Source organism: Phalacrocorax carbo, chromosome 6, assembly GCF_963921805.1.
Source record: "Phalacrocorax carbo chromosome 6, bPhaCar2.1, whole genome shotgun sequence".
Taxonomy (NCBI): domain Eukaryota; kingdom Metazoa; phylum Chordata; class Aves; order Suliformes; family Phalacrocoracidae; genus Phalacrocorax; species Phalacrocorax carbo.
Genome location: NC_087518.1, coordinates 16,267,310 through 16,288,085, shown reverse-complemented (window position 1 = coordinate 16,288,085; position 20,776 = coordinate 16,267,310). Strand labels below are relative to the sequence as shown.

Genomic DNA, 20,776 nt, shown 5'->3' with positions numbered 1-20,776 from the left:
CAATGACAGCTACAGATATCTAGCTAAGAACAGGGTTAACGAGAAAGTATATTGATTAAAGAACATGCTGAAAAAGACTGTGAAGACAGGAAAAAGCTTGGGAGTGGGGGTTGGTGTACTCGTCTCTGGTACAGATTTTCAATACTTTTTTTACAGTAGAATGGAATATGGTCTTAACTTTGGCCTATAATAACAGATGCTGTGTAGATTTGGCATAATTATTTTGCAATGACTGTCAGGAGGTAGATTGGAAAGCAGTTTGAAGAGAGAGACTGCAGGGGAAAGTACATAATTTATCAGATCAATAAACTGCTATGACACTGAGATGCACATGGGACACTCCCAGTGACTTCAAAGTGTTCTAGAACTCTTTGCCTTGTTTTTCATATTACCTCTGGTGCAATAGACATGTCCATAGGCTCTTGCATATTGGAATAACATTGATGGGAATAAAATAATTAGGGAAGCATGCAAATCTGCTGCAGAAGTTACGTGTAAATATCTCTCAAGCATTTTTGTTTGTTTCTGTACAATAAACAAATTACTGTGTTGATGCGGATGCAAATAGTCTATATAACCATCAATAATAAGTGGAGTTACTCTGCGCTTATATTTTCTTATAGCTGAGGACTGAGTCTAGCATAATGCCTCAAGAATAACTTGATGCAGTTCAAATTAAACACTCTTCTCTATGCTACAGTAATTACATTGTTATGAGTGTGGTGAGCAGTGCACTGTTAACATGATGAAGACTGGTGTCCGAAGTGGAACAGCATGCAGGGGTGTGTGGTTAGACATATGTGTAGAGGAAGGATTGGTGTTAAATTGAAGAGAGTAGAACAAATTCAGAGCTACAGGCAGGCAGAGAAAATCAGAACTTGCCATGACAGAGAACCTTGTCTAAGCAACGTTCTGTAATGAGCCATTGTAAGGCTTTTTTTTATTCCCACTGAGCGGAGGAAGAAGGGAGTAAATAGATATATTAATCTAATGAAATGTTTTTCCTGATTATTTTTGACTTAATGTGTTGTCTTTTGTTGTTTACTATGGATGTTCTGATTCAGTTAATGCCTATGAAATGGTGAAACTGCATAACGCCTAAATGCAAAGGCCTTATAGTTTGATCTGTGATAATTTCTAGAGTAGATTAAATTAATGAGAGGGAGCACTGAGTTAAAATTCTATCTGTACAACTAATACAGACTTTTTCAAGTTAATTCTGTATTAATTTGACCTGTGTTGAAAGGTTTAAAAGATTTAAACAATCAAGTCCAATTTTCAATCAAGCTACTTAAGAATCCATGAGTCTGCAATATCTACGGACTGCAGATGAGACTTAGTTTCTTATTGCTTAAGATGCTTCTGAAGAGAGGACTGGGCTCTCTGACTTGCTTAGACCTTGCAATATAGGCAGATAATTCCTTAAAGGTCTGTCACAACTTCATGACTTAGTGTATAATAAGCTACTCTGCTTGACTGAGATTTTGACTACTGTCCGACATGTCCAGGACTGATTCAAGCTTACAGACTTTTTGGCCTAGTTTTTCCACTATTAACCTTCCAAAACGTTAGCCAGTGCCTCAAATATTTGTTAGGAATTTTTTTTATGTGTAGCAAAGAACTGTGAGCTGTGAGTGTGATGTATCAAATGTGACCCCTTAATACTATCTAGATTTCAACTTGAAGGATATTTATGCCACCTAGTATATATAGTACCCATTAACTCCACCTGAGTGCTGGCATCCATTCAATTAAAAGCTCCTTTTTAAAAGTATAAACCTCTGGAACATTAAGAATCATGTAAAAGGAAAAAACATACCACAGCCAATTTTTAAAAATTAATCAAATCCTTTTGTTCTTGCTTTATGTGCATGTTTCACTGTAGTTCTAAATCATTAAATTAAATTGTATCTTTCAAAGCTTTTAATTAAATTTTTCATCATAATTTTTATTTCTCTCTATAGTATAATGAAGAACTTCACTATGTAGAGCCATGTCTGAATGGAACATTAGTTCAAGCAGACAGAGCCAACAAAGAGGTAAGGAATGAAAGTAACAGAACAGCAGAGAGATAGGATGCAGTGCGTAACAATGTGCTATAATGATCTTTTCCTAGTACAATGCATTCCATTATTAGACGTTATTAATTATTCTCCTTATGCCATTTCAAAGGAGTTTTATGTGACTCAGTGGGAAGAAAAAGAAATAACCTCCTAGTCAATTTGATTGAATAAACTTAATGGAGAAATACAGAAATCACTGAAAATATCCTGTTAGTAAAGTTTAGTAATTATTTTAAGTTAAATACTTCATTTGCTTTAAATTGAACAATCATTCTGTCACCAAAAATTACTGAGGAAGAGATTGCATTCTTAAGTCAAACTAAAACTAAAGTTCAAACAAAATCTCAAAACAAATGCAAACAAATACAATACTATGTGAATAAAAAAATTTAGCATTCCAAACAGGTGTATCAAAATAATAATAATCCATTCATTCAAGAAAGGTCTGTGCAAGTGTTCGAATTAATTACATCCTGCTGTCATTTTTCAGAAAAAAAAATTACAGTGATTTAGGTGAAAGTTTTATTTGAAAGGAGATTGCAATATGAATCTTCAGCTTGGAGTTTAGTTTATTGCCTGCCATACAAATGCAGCTGCTCTGTGCAAGCATTACTCCATCACACTTCTTAGCAGGGTAAGGTAAGCTTGTTTATGCCATGTAAAATTATGAAATAAGGCAGTTGAAAAGTCCTGTGTTTCTTGTAGAGGGAAAGGCCTGTTAAAATAAGCCCCTTGTGTTACTACAGAGCTTCTTCTTTGTCCACCTACACTGAGCCTTCCTTATGGCTGGAGAGGGCAGCAGTCTTGCATCTTTCTTTAAATATCTCTTTCTCTCTCTCTTTTTTTTTTTTTTTTTTTTTTTTCCTAAAGGCAAATCAGAAGAGTTTCAGCTTACCACTGAATTGTGCTTAACATTCAGTGTGGTAGATCATTTTTGCTGAAAAAGTCAATGAGATGTTACAGGAGTAGAAGACATAGCTCTGGGAATCACAGTTCTAAATGTGTCAACGTTAGGTCTTTTTATGTACACCAAAACAAAATTAATTTGATTTGGTTTATGCTGAACTTTACTCCATTGTATTATTCATGAGTTCTTTGTATTTTACCTACATATACAGCTACATTCTACAGGAATTATTCTCCATGGACTGCTTCCTTAATATACTCAACGTTCTCCACTGTTGATTCATAGATTATCTAAATATCATCTGGTTACTATGTGGAATGACATGAATTGTTTCTTATCATTTAATGTTGAAGACCCTTATTTGTGAAATATGATGCAGTTTTCTAAATGAGCATTTTATTTTGAGTGCATCTAATGAGCCATATGAAAGCTGTGCAAGTTCTAGTCTTAAAACTAAAGATTCAAATATATTGCCCAGAAGTACTGTCTGGAATTAATCCTACTGTTAATCTTTCCATCATTCTACAGTTGATCAAAATGCAGATTACCATACACCCATATGTTACTTAATACCAGATTTGTTTTAAATTAATTGATCAAAAAGTTTTTATGCCACCCAGATGACGCTCAGATTTTATGAACAGTACTCAATTATTCAAAATAGCTAAGTACAATTTCATTTTTTTTTCTTCAGAATAAGTGTCAATATAAGTTCTAGTTAGCTATGTTTTTTTTTTTAAATTCTGGAATTACTTTGTGCTTCATTTTGTCTATAAATTGAATAATACACCTAAAGTTTTGGAGAATAACTAAATATGACTTTTTTTTTTCAGTTATTTATATCAGTGAACTAGTTATTGTTCTTTCCTTGAAAGGCCAGAGCTAAAGAATAACCTTGGGCTAGCTAATATGTAATAGTTCCTTGTATTTTTTTATACTATGACTTAGTCAATCTCCATTTGTTTTTTAACATCTGTGAATTTATATGTTCTTATTATTTTTCTAGTTTGTGTAATGAAGCTAACAATTTATTTACTGAAACACTGGAAGGCACAAAAGTGCCATTGTCCCAAGTATAGCTCAGAGTATAAAGTAAAGATTGTCAAGGAGATGGACAACCACTTAGTTCTAAATGAGTAATTCAGATATCATACTCCTGAATTCATAGTTACAAACAGCTTTCTGAATTGTCTGATATTGTTGTAAGATCTGATACTGTTGTGATCTGAATATACTGACACAGCAAAATTACCTGGGGGCCTCATCAAAAACTCACTGAATTTCCTGTAAAAGTTTCTCTTGAATTCATAGTTTTTTGGTCTGGTACAGAGGAAAAAAAGATGTCTTAAAATGTTGTTACTCTGCACATTCCAAAACTGGTGAAGGGCTATCAGAGTGTTTAGCTGTGTTTTGGAACTCATCATAAGACTTCAATCATTTGGGCTGTTACTTTCATTTCTGTGATTCTAACAGATATACCAAGCTTCACCTGTAGTTGTTTCTGTGTAATTGCCAAATGTCCATTATAATAACAGATGAAAGTTGATGAAATTACAGTTTCTCGACCAGTCTTACAAGGTTGAATTCTTTGCATATTCACTGGTAATAATAGCTCTTTATTTTGTTTATTAAATGATAAAAGATAAACAAGAAAAATACCATGACAGACACTAATACGTATTTTTTCAAACAGCCATTATCAACGCATAACTGTAAGTTTCTGTACTGGTGAAGTAGAGCAGGTGATTGACAGGAAGTGTTTGAAAATATATGCTATTGTTTCAGTTTATATGTGTATACATATGCCTGATTTTTTGGAATTCCAACATACGTCTGAAGATGCAACTATATATTCCTTTGAGAAATTTCTATTCTTTGATCTTTTAATGTCAAATATTCTCCTCAGCTGAATGGGAGCAAGGATGGCCACATCTTACTGGTATAAGCTCCATTAGCAGCACAACAAATACAAGCATTTTAAAATATGTTAGAACATTTTTTCTTTAGCTAGTAAATATCCCAAGTTAGTATAATTTAACAAAGTTATACGAAGTTAGCAAATATGCTAAATTTAAACAAAAAAAATTAGAAATTGCTGTAATGGATTTCATATAGCTACAGTTTTATGTAGAAAGAGGAGATTTATGTTGCTGATGATTGCAGGGACAGAATTTTTAACAGTTCACTTTACCACTCTTTCATATTGCTATATATACACATGACCTTACTAAGGAAAGGTATTTCTTAATGCAGCATTTGTTGCTGGAAGCATGCATAAAACCAGTTTTACCAAGCTTTTAATTTATGTTGAATAAACTGTAATTTCTACCACTTTGGCAGTATATTCATCTTTTCTTTTTTTAACCATAATACAAGAGTGCCAATAAAAAAAATTCCCATTAAATCACCCTTAAAAAAAATTCCCCTCAACATACACAGATACACGCCCCAGTTCTTGAGAACTGCATCCTGCTAGGTTCATCCGACATTATATGTAGCAAATAAACACAGTTCTGAGAAGCAGAGATAAGAAATTACTTAGAGATGTTTGACTGGAGCTTTTTATCTCATGAGGAAAGCAGCTGTTTCAATAATTAAATAAAAATTGCTTTCACAGGATCAGTACCCCGGTCTACATTTGTCTTGGAATTCTTTATGGAAGAACTACTTTGCTGTCTTTATATAGGACTCAAATGTTTTCAAATGGAATCTTTCCACTCTGAGGATGTCACTTAAACATGCTGGAATGTCTTTCTTTGAATGGAGTTTCCTTTAATCTCTAAACTTTAACAAAACAAAGAAACAGAGAAAATCTAGAAGGTTAGGCTATCCTTATCACTTGCACTTCATTTGTAGTGAGCTAAAGGGCAAACTAACTTCTCAGCAGAATAAATAGGGTTAAATTATACTAACTTGGGGCAGATGGGCCAGGGCTGGACTTGGGGAGAAATCAGGTCCTCTTTTCTGGCGACAGCTGAGTGTGGTGGTGCTTCTGCTGAGAGGGTTCACTTCTCCCAGCACAGTCCCTGCCCTGCTCATCCTGAACTCTTGTACAGCTGCAGTAGCAGCCACCCTGGCTTTCCAAGATGTAGGCATAAGTCAAATAGTTTGGTTTGCCACCCGCAGCAGTCTGCTGCCTCAGGCAGCCGGGTTATAGCCAGAGCCTATTCTGTTCCCATGCACAGCCTGTCTAGGCTAAGATGAACCCTGGGAGAATCTTCAGGGAATGGAACATAAGGACTTTTTTTTTTGGTATGTTACAGGAAACTGCTTCAGCCTTAAGGCTTTATAGCAGCCTCGGAAATGAGTGCTTCTTAATGGTGTTGGTGCTGAATATTCAATGGGATTATGGGTAGCAAATGAACATGCCCTTTCACATTCAGGGATGGGGTGCAGAAATTCTTGTCCATAATGTGCAGGGATGTAACAGGCATCCAAAGAACCAGACTCTCAGAGAATCCAATTAGTCTTAAAAAAAATAAATCTATCTGGTGTCTGGTTTACACATTTTCTCAGTGAAACAGTGTGACTCTTGCTTCCCCCTGCCTCCCCTCCTCCCCAGCACCTCTTCTTTTTTGGGAGGGAAACAGTATTGTAAACACGGTGTTAATTCCACACATTGGCTCTAGACCTCTTACGATTATTTTCTGGACCACAGTGTGGGAACTCTCATTAAAGTATGAAAAAACATTTAAAGCATTCTAACCCTCTTATATCCACTCTGTGGTGACACTCTCCCTTGAGTAACCCCCCCGGCCATTTTTCTCTCTTTGTCTTTCAGGTACAAACGAGGGCCTGACACTAGAGTAAATCTGTACAAAGTGCCTATAGAGCAAGGAAGATGCGTTTCTCTTTGAATGACAACCCAGTTATTATTGAAGCTGCATTCATTTCCTCTACAATGTGCAATCTGTATTCTGGTTGCATCTTTACTTCCCTACTCCTGTAGTTAATATTTTATGTCTCTCTCATTTTAGTAAGGGGTGGCAAATTAGATTTACTTGTTAATTTATATGACATAGGAGCCCAAGTTAGCCAAAGATTCTTGACACTTCATTGTTTTGTTAAGTAAAGAGAGCAGTTAGAAAACTTAGCATGAGTACTTTTACCTTTGCAACTTTCAGCTTAGACAAATGAATGTTTTGAAGATTGGTAGTGAAGGCAAGAGGGGTTTTTTTGGTGTGGGTTTTTGTTTGGTTTTTAGTTCTTTTTTTTTTTTTTGTGAAGAAGCCTTATCATACCTGTAGGGGTTACTTGATCATTTCTTGATTAAAACACTGATAAATATCTGTCTGGTGCATTACAGTAGATTTTAAAAGGACATCAAATAAGTTTAATATAAATATTTAAACATTTAACATATTCATGCTTTTCATTATGGGAAAGGAATGAAGTTTGGAGAAAACAGGTTTTCAGCCCTGAATCTCCAGCATGTTGATCAAGTAAAATGCTTTTCTTTAAGAGTGAGGATACATCAAAAGAAGTGATGGTTCTAAGCATCTAAACCTGTTCCCTACATGTCTTCAAGAAAATTAATGCAGTCTTCAGTTGTAAATCTTCATTTAACTTTAACTTTTTTTTTCATGCTTGCAGCAACCTACAAAGAAGAGATGCTGGTATACGTTTAAAAATTTCCAAAGGTTTTGATCAAGTTTTTTTTTCTCTGCATAATTGTTGGTTCTGTAAAATCTTACATATGTATCTTTCAGAGAAGGGAGTATCTAATTGCACCTTGAATTTCTGTCAGATACAACTTCAGAAAGCATACTTCTAACCTTATTGAATCAAGTCTCATTTATGTATTTATAAAAGACAAACTTAAAACTTCAAATATGACAGTGTGATGTGAGTTGTGTTAATATATGTGCCACCAGTTCTCCTAAGATACAAAGTAGGCATGCCAGTACTAGATTTCTCCCAACATATAGTGTTTCTGCTTTCATTTTTAAAATAGGACAATATAGTGATTTGTTTTATCAACAATTATCATTTCCAGTGGTATGGCAGGCATCAAGTTGCATCCACTTATTCCTAAAATTTTTCATAGCCTACCATTTGTCATAAAATTTTTGTGTTGGCACATACCTGCATTGAAGATTCAGATATGTGGTGACATATCCTCAGAATGTTGTAAGCTATCCCTAATTTGCAAAACTTGCTTCAAGTTTTGTTTATCACAAAGATGAAATCCATAATTACATTGGGTAGCATGAATGAGGTTGAAATGAATCTGTGATCCTAAATGTGGTTTAGTAATATAAAATATGTTACATATATTAGAATTTTACGAGACTAATTTATAATTTGGCATTAGCATTAAACAGCTGATACCTTGAAGTGTATCAATTTGCTATACACAACTTTAAAAAAAGAGTGGGAAATAGTTCAGACATCATCCTGTCACTGTCTGCACTTTCTCCACAAATTACAAACATGTGGAACTGCCTATTTTAATACTAGTTTTCTTGGGCCAAGAGGTTTTCATCTTTGAGAAACTCCATGTTACAATTTACCTACCCCAAAGGAATCAGATGACAGTCTGATTTAATGTAACTCCAGATTTAAAGTAACAATATTACAATATACATTCCTCTTTTATATGTTGTTTTAATGTACTATATATGGGTTGAGGACATTTCTCTGTAAATGTTTCCAGATGAAATATATCATCTTCTAGATGCAGAGATAGACATAGTAACTCCAAACTAAATCGAGAACTTACCTCTGCATAAATTAGAATGACAAAAAATAGACAGATGTAGTGTATATCTTCCAATGAGCTTTTATTTTTGTTTGCAATTACCAGAAATTAAATAACCAGAAGACTGATTCAGCAACAAAGCTGAGTGAAATAGCCAATAAGGGGTTGGTAAATTCAAGTTTTGCATATTGAATTTTATTTAAGCAAATTACTTAGGTGTATATTTACCCACCCATCTCTGTTGGATCTCCAAAACAGATTGCTGACTGTATTGCCTAGCTGTTAAAAAATGAAAAACGTAAAGTCTCACTGAAATCTACTTTTCTAAAAATTGGCTAGGTATTATAGACCCCCAAAACTTTCCGCTAGCCCTAGACCACTGAAATTCGGTCTGAAGTTTTCTATTGCACCCTCAGGCAACGAATTTACTTAACAAGAATTTGTTTTTAATCTCATTATATTGAATCTTGAGCTCTTTGTTCAGTATTCTTTTCAGGATTGCTTTCCTGAAAAAAAAAAATGAAGTCTACCAGCACAAATGTGCTAGGGAACACAAGTGGTTGGATAATCACCACCAGCAAGCTAACCTGTAATTGCTCTGGCAATGGATTTTAAATGGGATGATCCTTAAATGCATTTTACAGATGTGATGCACATTTATCCACTGTTAGTACATGTGGGTAAACTTCCTGTGACACATCACTAAACATCACTCTCCCACCTCACACATATGCCTCCTGATTTTTTTATTTGTTTGGGGTTTTTGTTTGGGCTTTTTTGTGTGTGTGTTGGGGGGTGTTTTTTTGTTTGGGTTTGGGGGCTATTTTGTTGATTTTTTTGTGTGTGTGGTTTTTTGGTTTTTTTTTAACTGATTTATGTGCTGATGTAGTTCATCTTCACAAATCTGATTATTCTTTGCTAAGTAGGTCTTAGGACCATTTGGAGTTACAGCATGCATGGATGAGGATGGGAACTAATACTAGAAGTAGCAAAGATTGGCACTAAAACTGACAGAGAAATCTGGATGAATGTTGAACACATTAACAACGCTTTGCTCTAGGAAGATCACCCTCATCAGACAATTAATAGCAAATACCATAGTTTTCCAGTGTAACTGTAAAACCTCTGCTGTATATATCAGTTGTGAACTGTTACTTGCCCATTTTGGAATCAGCGGAAAATGCTTTATTCATGTATGCTTAGACTTGAATACATGGTCCTCTAACCCCAACTAATTTGGGTTTTCTTACTCACGTAAGTGGTGTCTTGTTTTTGGTAATCATAAGTAAACTATAATAAAATGTGTCTGCACAGGGTACTGGGACTACTGTATAGCATATCGCCTTAGTAAGAAGGGAATAAAACCTTTGTTGTTTACATCAAAAATGCTGAAAACTGTATAAATGGGAAGTTGGGCATAACTCGATTCAGAAGCCCTAAAATAGGAGGGGGCGGCAGGGGGAAAGAGGCTGCCTTAGCTGGATAAGTAGAGAAGATAAGAGATGGGGACTTGATTTGGTCAGAAGTTTACAACAGTAAACTCACTACCAGTGTACTTCCATCTTATTCAGTGGCAGAGAAATATAATATAAAGGCAAACAGGTTTTCAGGTCTTCCAGAAAAAGGATCTTCTATAAACCATAACAAGCTGAACTTACTAGGTGATGTGTCTCTATTTGTGAGGCTTTAGGTGGTGTCCTCATGTTAAGATGCATTAAAATAGCCTGTGAAGTCTTGTAGGCTGTGTGCCAATTAAAACTTGAGCCAAACATGTCACTATTGTGGCATATAGCTTTGTCATGATGCTAGGGAAAAATCCATCAGTGAAATTATACAAATGTTTTCTATGGTAAAAAGAAGCTATACCAAACCATGCCAGACATTAGGGATTATGTTAGCTGACAACTTGTATGCTCTTTTTGTATATATCTGAGATGGCATGGCTGTTATGGCACCTACCTGGTGTTTGAGAATTGGAACTCAGTTCCCTGCTTTAATGTATCATTACTTGCTTTCAGATGTGTTTGTTTCCACAGGTATTGAATAAAATGGCTGTACTTTTTTCTTCTCCTTTCTTTTTCTTGTTTAAAAAGGATAAGATCTTGAAGGTTATGGAGTATCTTCTTATTATCGTAACACAGGCCAAAAAATTTCCCTGACTGTTGTGCAGGCATGGGACACTCTCCCATTTGTTAGGAGTGTGACCAGGTTCTGTTCACTTCCAGAATGTAAAAATTTGTTGTCTTGTTGTGATTATAGATACCAGTCAGCTTTTATAATCTCAGAGAGTGAACCTTGTGAAGCCGTTAGAACAGCCTGCAATATAAGAGACCAATAAAAAAAGATGCCTCAGAATTTCTTCAGAATTGCCTCCAAAGCAGTAAATTATTCTTCAGCTTTACTATGGGCTTGATATGTCATTTTGGCTACAAAGTTGGGAACTTCCACCATGAAATCAAAGTTCAGTTTTCACAGTTTTCTGGCCTTTATCTCAGATGAGTTTTTAAATTGTCTGCAATGACCTGAAATTGGGAAAGGAACATCAGATTCTCACCTGTATTCAGGTAGCCCCCTTTGACTCCCTAAATTCTTCTATGTTCTGAATAATGAAAAAGTACTCTGAAGCTTTGCCAAATCATACGTGTCACCTCCCAAGCACAGATTTGTTGAAATAAATTACTTAACTTGAATAATTGAAATTTATTAACTATTAAACCCTAATAAATCAGAAGTAGGAAATTGAAAAAAGAAGTAACAGAAATACAACTTTCTATCATATTTTGCCAGACAATTTTACCCTAATCCCTGACGTCTGAAAATTTAATGTAATCGAATAACCAAGCATGGTCCAAAATCCCTGCAATTGTTGATTAAGCTGTGAGGCCAGAAAGGGTGAAGATGCCTGGGTGTACCAAAAAATGCTTTCAATAATCTCATTATAAGAGAAACCCCAAGTTCAGTCATGATAAATGGTTATAAATTTATTCTCTTCTTCAGTTATGCCAAAGCCATATTCAATAGTGGTGTGATTTTAATATTCTGTATAGCTATTCCATGAAGCACAGAATATGAAGACGATTAAGAATCTTTCTATGTTCCTCCTCATTTAAGTTCTGAAACAGTCCAAGTCAAGTTGGGCCACCTGATTTTTAAGCAGAAGTAGGCCTGTGAATATTATTTTTCACCTTTGGAAAAACAGTGTCAGTATACCCCATTGTTCTTCATATAGGTAGATTTGTAACTATACCTGGGACAAGAACCCATCTCCAGATTCTAGGTCCATCAAATGTATTTGTTGCTTTGTTTCTGACTTAGAGGGTCTAACCAAACTTTATACAGTTTAAAAAGAAAAGGAGATAATCTTTTTTATTTGCATACATGGATTATTATCAGATGTTAGGATCACTTTCTGGTTTTGGCAGGGGATAGTGTTTATAAACAGAAAAAATCAGCAGCATGCAAGGGTACAAGACCAAGTGTATGCATCGCTGATGTTCTGGTTTGAGCCCTTCTAGATATTTGCAAAGACCTTGTCCTGGCTGACATGCACAAGTGGATTTGTATCCTCACTTTCTCCAGCTCATGTTTTTCACCCACTTCTAAATGGATCATAGATACCTCCACAGCTGAACATATCTATGCTTCCTCACTGTAATAAGACAGAACTTCTGTTGAGCTCTGGCCCTGTAATCAGACATCAGGGTCTGACTGCCATAATTGCGTGCCCAATTTGCATCCAGAATTATCAAGATTATGCATCTCAATTAGGTATTTGGGTCCACAATTAGATATTACACATTCTGGTAATTTGTATGTGGAATTTAGGCGTACAGTTGCATGTGAATGTTTGTGCACACAGTTGGACAGATATCCAATTCAAACTCTAGGAAACTCAGATGTTAATCTACAAGGGCAACGATAGGACAGTAAAGAGAAGCTGAGATGAAGCAATAGTATTTCTTGTGCAGTGTATTACTAAAAAGAAGTATTTAAGCTGTAAAGATTAAAAGATGCTTTTTGAATCATTAAGAACAGGGACTTCTGTTTTCTGGGAACTGTTTGATTTCTGAAAGTTATTGAAAGTAGAATTGAGGTATTTGTTACCTCATTGCAAAATCACTTATTCTTTTTCTTTAAATTGATGTCAGTGCTTCAATGTCCTGCCCTGACTAGCAACATTGAAATATACTTTTCTGCTTTGCAGTGCTTTTGTAAGGGACAAAATTATTGAGTGGCAGTTGGGGACATGTGTGGGCAAGTTGTATAGAAATTTTGAGAGGTGTACTAACTTGAAACTTTGGTTTTCTAATACACAAAGAATACAATGCTTTTAAAATGCCTGTTCCCATAACAAAGGGGTCACTATAGCATGTCTGGCAGGGAATTGCTGTATTGACTGGACATGTGAAATAGATAAAAATGAGTGTTTGGAGATTTCTAATTTTTTTCTTAGAAATTTTCCTTAAAACAACAGCCTGACATATAATAGTTTTGTCAATAATATGCCCTTTGAAGTCAGCATAAGGTACTACTCTTTAAGAGGGTAAAAACCCAGGCTCTATGAAAGTACAACACTGATTGTTTAATAATAAACAGCCAACACTAGATGTGGAGTGAACAATCTGAGGAAGCTATTCTTTGTGCTGCCTGTAATATGAAACATGATTTCTTTTGGCAGGGGTCCAATTAATGCCACACATCCGGGGCATCTGGTATGATAAAAAGGGAAACAAAGAAATGCTAATTTGCATGTTGTTGTGTGATTTTTTTCAGTGGACATACAAAGACAAGACAGAGAATGGTATTGGTTGAAAAAAAAAAAAACACAAAACAAACAAAAACCCCAAAACCCAATCAAGTCAAAAACCCCCATAAACCCCCTCCAGGCAAATAAAGCCCAAATCACGCATTCATTTTAGTTATTTAATCATTTTGCAGAATCACCTTGTAGCATTTGTTTACTCTGAAGCCTGGAGGCGGAAAATGTCATTTTGTTAAAATTCATAGTGCATTAAATTGATTTTTAACATTTTCACTATTTTATATCAAACAACTGTCACTATTATATTTCTTCATATATCAACAGTGTATCTTTCAGAACCTGTATATATATATAGCTATGGCAAGAGAAAGTATTTGTTCTCCTGACAGATCACATGAACCGTATTATACACTAGAGATTATACCATTAACTAGTAATTTTTGGTAATCTGTTTAGGCTGTATATTCATAATTGATGATATGTATGTATTGTAATAAATATTCCACAGTACTTGTCTCTGAAATATTCAGAGATTTTAAAAACTATTGTGCTTTTTTACACAAAATTAATTCTAGTTTAATTATAAAGCATTAATGTATTCCAAAGAGAAATGTGATTTGTAATAAATATTTATTTTAGCATATCTGATTCATTAAAAGATAAGATTAGAAACTTATTTCCAATACAAAAATTTGGCTTTATTGATTTTCAGATAACTCCTCTGTTTCAGGGTGAATCCCTATATTATTAGGGAAGCATCTGTGGTAACTCAACTAACCTTAGTTCCATGTGTCTGGGAGAGATGGGCTGTGAGCATAACGCTGCTTCAGCAGCTTGAAAATCTCTGGTCAACACATAACTTTGATGTTATGAAATTGTTTTTGACATTGATGAAACAATAGTAAACCACTTGTTTTTTAAATTTTTTAACTGTTAACAACAGTTTCTGTTTAAAAATATCATCTATATGTAAAATTGGTTTTGCTAAGATGTGTCCTGGAGAATTTAATAAACATGGTATATTTTAGTTTTTTAAGAATTCCAATGAATAATTTTAAATTTGTATGAACTTTAAATATTTCATGTATTTTCTGAGTTTCTGAAAAGCTTTAATGACACTAACAGTCCTGTGCTATAGTTAATCCTTTTATGTATGGACTGTTGGCCAGATGTATTAACGTCACCCTGAGTACTGAAGTCAGTAGTCTCTGAATCTGACTGTTGGTCAGTTATTGTGTTTTGAAATAGCTATGGAAAACATGCTGCATTGTGCTGCTAACAGCTGAAGTAGCCCTTGTCTGGGAAACTGCCATCTTTGCAACACCACTCTATTTCCAGGCCACGTTAGCTGTAGTCAAGAATGTGCCGATGTGGCTTTTCACGAATTTGAACCTAAATTTCAGAGATACTTTGAAATGACAAGTTGGATAGAGAATAACAAGACGTTGATGCATTTATTGAATATTTGGATATTTTTTATTCATTCTTATTTTCATTATTATTTGTAAAAAATATGAAAGGCACAATCCAAGTGACAGTAGTATTTTAAGTCTTCTACAAAGATAATTAGTGTGATTTGGTTTTCTTGCCTATAATAATGCTTCAGGACCAATAATTTTCCTCTTACTAACCTAGTGAGGTAAGTTTTTTATCCAGTTGTGTAGACTGCAATAATGCTTCACAAAAGCATTGCCTCCCCTGCTATTTCCCACCATATATGTATTCCTTTTCTTCTTATAAATTAATTATAATATTTTAAAAAGGTATTTAAAATAGTAACTACTAGTATTATGGAGATACTGACTAGTATTTACTTAAGTTAGCTATGTTTAAGTTGGGGATAAGAGAACCATTTTGCAGTGTAGCCGTATGGATGTTTACTCTATCCCTGCTTATTTAGATGAACAAGACTGTGCCTTTCAGCTGTTCAAAGTATTGAGCTGTGATGAACCACATTTACTAGGTCACTATGAAGTAATTGTTTTTAAAAAGCAGCCTTTATTTTTGGCTCCAGAATTGCCTAGAGGCTAGGATGTAGGTTTTCCTGTTTCAACTTACTGAAATTTAATAATGAAATAGGAATTTCTCTGCCTTCCGATATACGGCTGTAATGTCTTTTTATTTTATTGAAAAAAAAAATCCATCATAGAAAATCGGGGGAGTGAAGTACTTGTTTGTTGATGTTACATACAGTGTCCCTTTATGATAGCATGGTTCATGATACTGTTTTTAATGATCTATTGCTCCTTCTTATAAACCTAATAGAATTTGTATCTCCTCTGAACGTTTTATTTTCAGAAAGTAGTGCTAACATTGTTTTGAAAATGTTCTACTTAGTACTTCAGAGCTTACATTTTCTGTAAAAAAGTACAATTTAATGTACATATTATATATTAGTCCTATATTTTTGTTGGGTGCAAAATTTGTGAAATTTGTCAATCTGGCATATCTGGAGAAATAACATGTTTAGGAAAGAGGAAAATGTAGGATGAATTTTGACCTTTCAACCTCTAAGAACTGATTTGTATAAAATTTTACCCATGCTCATGGCCAGAAAGTATGGCAGTGCATAACTGATGAGCCATTTGAAACTGCAAAAATTGCGTTTAAGTGTGACTATGCAACGTAATACTGAAAAGAGTCACACATAGCTAGCAAGTGGTTAGCCCTGTCTTTCTTTCTTGTGTAGAGCAGTTCTCTATCAATCTAAATATTATATTGATATTGATAAACTGCATTTAAACTGCAGCAACCTAATGAGTAGTCTACCATGTTTTAGGGGAGGGTTTATAACAAAAAATAGAATCTTAAAGCTAAATTTCAGAAAGAATTATTTTTATTAAGTAGCAGATACTGAAAACCTAGAAACAGAATAGTTAGAAATAATATAAAAATTACTATATGAAGTGAAAAGAAGATATGATATCCCTAAATACAAATCCAAACAAAAACAAAACAACGACCAAAACGAAACCAAAACAACAACAGAAAACCAAACCAAAGGAAAACTATTTGATTGAATAACTAGCCAAGCCCCTATTTTGTGATATCTTTGCATTGTAATTGTTTTAACACATCCTCAAGAGTCAAAAGGATTAACAAGGAATTACTTTGGTTTATGAATTAGTGTATGTGGTCATTTAAGCTTGGAAAGTAGGTCTAAAGAAGAATTCAGAAATCCTTAATCATTGATATCAGTATGTACATTGTAACAATATACTGACAAATAAAATCTTTATGTTCATGTTTCAGCATTTCAGGGAACACCTTGACAAACTTTTTGCAAAAGGGATTGGAATGTTGGACATTGCTTTAAATGAAGCTTTCAACATGCTCAACGAAGTAAGTTCATGCTTTTCAGATTTACACCATTAACATCTTTCTTGCTATTTATCAATTACTGTCAATTTTAAGATAATAAACTAGAACTCACTCAAAAATGTGATGATAATAAAATATTATCTATATGTTGCGTTAATGTAAGAGTCTGAGGAGTGGCCTGTGGGAGAACCTACCATTGAGTAACGAGGTTCAGACAGGACACCCTTGCTTTATAAACTCCTTCTCAGAGAGGAGTCTAGGTGCAGCTAAATCCAGTCTTAGTCTCAGACTTGGTCAATGGTTTATTTTCTAAGGGGTGTAAAGTAACCACTCATCAGAGTAGTTGTTGTTAGTGACTAATTTGCCAGATGCCCCAGCCGGTAGCGTTCAATGGGAACAATCACGGCTAGATTAATGAATAGTACAATTTATTAAAGCAACAGATACACAGGTTCTTTGGATTACCAGTGATAAGATTGCTGGTTACAAGACACACAAATACTAAGAAGATGAGTAACGCTGCTGGGCTACAAATGCATTAAGCAAATATGAAGCACTGAAGATTTAAAGTGAAGCTATAGAGAGGTTTCTAAGTTTTCCCGGCAAAACAGATGGTATAACCAGATGTTTTGATCTTACCCAAAGGTGTCCCAGTGGGGAGGGGAAGGAGGCTCAGCCCATTGACTGGTCCCAGAAGTCAGAGTGGTACACAATGGCATCTTCCACAGCACCCTCTTTCTCTTCACACATTTTATACTACTTTTTCTTTCAGGTGGAGCTTGAGTGACTCTAGTCATACATACCTTTATTATGATTGGTGTAGAATTTCCTTGCTTTACTTTTAAAAGCATAGACTAGAAGAAATTCAAAGTGCATGCCCAATGAAGGGTGGTCACACCTTAGAGGTGGGTAACTTTTGGGATGGAGGTGTGTTTTGGTATTATAATGATATTATAATGAGCAAAGTTCACCAAAAGGACAGTATTTTGTCAAAAGTATGACGGACTGTTGGCCCAGGGTAGCAAATGTGCAGCCTACAAGCTCCATGGTACCTTGAGTTCCCATTTATCACAGAACCTGACCACGATGCCTCCACACCGCTCCACCCTCTGGACAACTCCTCTTAGGTTCAGTACGCCAAGTTCTCCTGGCATTGCTGACATCTAAGGTTACTAGGGAACTTCCATGGAATGGATTCCTCACATAGCAGCTGCACTTCACCCTGACAGCTTCTTCAATGCTGTACCTTTTCTGAAAACATAAGTTTAATTTCTAAGTCACCTCCAGCAATTATTCTATATAATCTGTATCTGGTGAAAAGTATAAACAAATTTACATTTTTATATGTATACTTTTTAGATTAATGTATTTTGTGTCTATATATACAGTATACACCTATACATATATGTGTACATTAAATAAGGTTTATTTCAATAGCTGTTCTAGGTGTTAAAAAATACCAGGGTAACATGCAAATTTCACAGTTTAGATCGTTCTTTCTTTCTTTGGAAGGTCAGTGTTTTAGGAATGATAGGAATTTGTATATTCATAAACGCTTTGAGAACACACACTTATTAGAATTGTGAAATGATTGTTCATTGGTTTGGCTTCTGGCATGATAATTAACCTCTCTCTTATAGCTTATACAAACAAAATTATTTTAACACTTTTGTACTTACTTCTGTAATATTCTAAGATAGAAGGAGAAATGTAAAGCTTTGTCTAACCAGCTCAGAGGTATCAATGTTATTTTAACTATATATCTGCCAAAAGCATGATGCCAACTTTCTGATAATATTCCTGTGAATAATGTCTATAAATAGGAGTGCAGTCTCCAGAAGATGCACTTCACGGCCATGGAGATAATATAGTGCAGGGCATCTAGTTTCCCTCCCAAACTCCACATAAAATCAGAGTAACATTCTTAGTTGTCCAGGAAATTGTCCTTCAAAGGATATTTTAATTAAAATCAGACCCATTGTCTTTGCCTGAAATGCTTTTCCTCACAAGGTGCACATCAGTCATAGCGGTTATCATGAAATGTATTGTATTTCAGGGAGATTTTTTTTGTCATTCCTGGCAAGGGTGAAATTTATTGTCATACTATCTATTCCAGCAAAGAACAATTTTAGCAATATTTTGATTCAGCTGACTATATACTTTCTTGGGAATATATATTGGAAAAAGCAAGGAAAGAACAGAGAAAAGTGAACAGCAGTAGTAATGAAAGAGAATTAGTATGAGGGAGAAAACCAATGAAAATAAAATGCACCATCAAATATTTCTTATGATATTATGAATGAAAACTGTAGATAGTGTGGTAGGACTAAAGGCTTTCCTTACAACCTCTGTTAATATCAGTTGAGATATACAGTTTCTGTAAAGGAGAGCATTCACCTTCCCCCCCCCCCCCCCCCCCCCCCCCCAATAACTAATTACAAGCAGATCTCTTTTCCAGGATCTCTAAACTAATAAGCACTTGTAAAATTGTAAACTGCTATATCTCAAAGCTACATCAAAGTTCGTTAAGCAAAATAAATATATGTAGCAAATGCCGTTGTGAAGGGCTAAAATGCCAAATTTATCAAAGGCCGGAGCAGATACTGAGGGGGGAAATGTGAGGTATTTCAGTTAGCCTCGAGACTGAGGAAAGCAGGAAACTGATTAAAGATCCCCAAACACTCATTTGGGTCCAAGTGCCAAGAGCCCCAAGGTGAAATACTAGCAATCAGTGATCAACGAGTCCTAAATAAAACAGAAACTCTTATCCCAGAACATTCCAATTCTAAGACCTGCTATGTTAGCTGTTCTTTCAAAATGATGCTACATTAATATCCACCTAGCATTTTCTAAGGCAAGAAAATGAAAATTTCTATTTCTGTGGATTCTTTCAGAATGCCGCATCTTGCCCAAAGTTCGTTCCTTTTTAGTAGGAGGCCAAACCCTTGTTCTTTGCATCTTGTTAGTAGCCTTTGAAGTGCATTAGTGAGTCATCAAAAGTGACTGAACACCTTCCAACAGGACCAGCTCCTGCTAAAGTGGTTGGATGTTACAAGTAAGCATCATCAGCCTATTAAAACATTCCCTATAGCTTTATTTTGAAGTTAATATTAGCATCTTAGGATATGATTACAAATGCTTTGGTGTTTCCAAAAAAGAGTTTTCTTTATTAAGAAAAGGAAAAGGAAATATTTAAAGATTACACGTGTGTTTTTTTTAATAATGTAAATCAGTTAAAGGAGACTTGATCCTGATTTACAACCCCTATGTGTAGCGAAAGATTTTTTTTTAAAAAAATAATATTTATTTATTTATTATTTATTGTTAGTGAGGAGGGAGGTTTCATCTAGAAAGGCAAAGCAGCATCAAATTCCTGGCAGGTGAATTAAAATCATGTGGACTTTTAATCTTTAAGTAACCTTTAAAATAGATTATGCAAGATCTTCTGTTGCTTTATGTTTTTCAAACAAGATTACTTAAAGGCTTTTAAAAGTTTTTCAAAAGCAACAAAAATGGGAGATTGCAATGTGACTCAAATGCAAAATAGTGGTTTGATGCCCAGATTATTGGGTTGAAATGTATGGACTATGTCTTTTTGACCAATTTCTTCTACTAAATGTCTGACGTTGTTAAGATGAGAACGTAGTTCCTTGTGTATTTACGCATTTTAGTTTGTCTACAAGTAGAGTTCAATCTCTTTTGATACGGTCATGGTGGTGGCAGTCCAGCTGGTGGTAGTTAACACTGTGTAATGTATATGTTAGTGATGGATACTTCAAAATAAATAAACTATATGTTTCTTTCTAAGAACAGATTGTCCCTGAAAGAGAATCACACTTCATATCCAGAAAAGTAAATATATATTTGTGTGTGTATATATATCAGCTTTAAAGATAAAAAGAAATTTACAATGTTTAGAGACAAGCTTTCAAAAACAAAAAAAATCAATGTCTCGTTCATGCTCCTCGAACCTCTGTAACATTCAGGGTATGTTTTCTCAGTGAGCCAAACTGGCCTCCTGA

General features: G+C 34.8%; 1 protein-coding gene across 2 annotated transcripts in view; it reads left to right on the top strand.

Moving 5' to 3' along the window:
* The window catches only part of CACNA2D3 (calcium voltage-gated channel auxiliary subunit alpha2delta 3), a 491,034-nt gene that overhangs the window by 220,819 nt on the left and 249,439 nt on the right, over positions 1-20,776 (top strand). For both annotated transcript variants that reach the window (XR_010373325.1, XM_064453883.1), the window contains exons 9-10: positions 1,965-2,039; positions 16,686-16,775. Coding sequence is in view for 1 of the 2 variants with exons in the window: in XM_064453883.1 (XP_064309953.1) it covers positions 1,965-2,039; positions 16,686-16,775 (165 nt within the window). In the remaining variant the exon portion in view is untranslated. The remainder of the gene's footprint in view (positions 1-1,964; positions 2,040-16,685; positions 16,776-20,776) is intronic.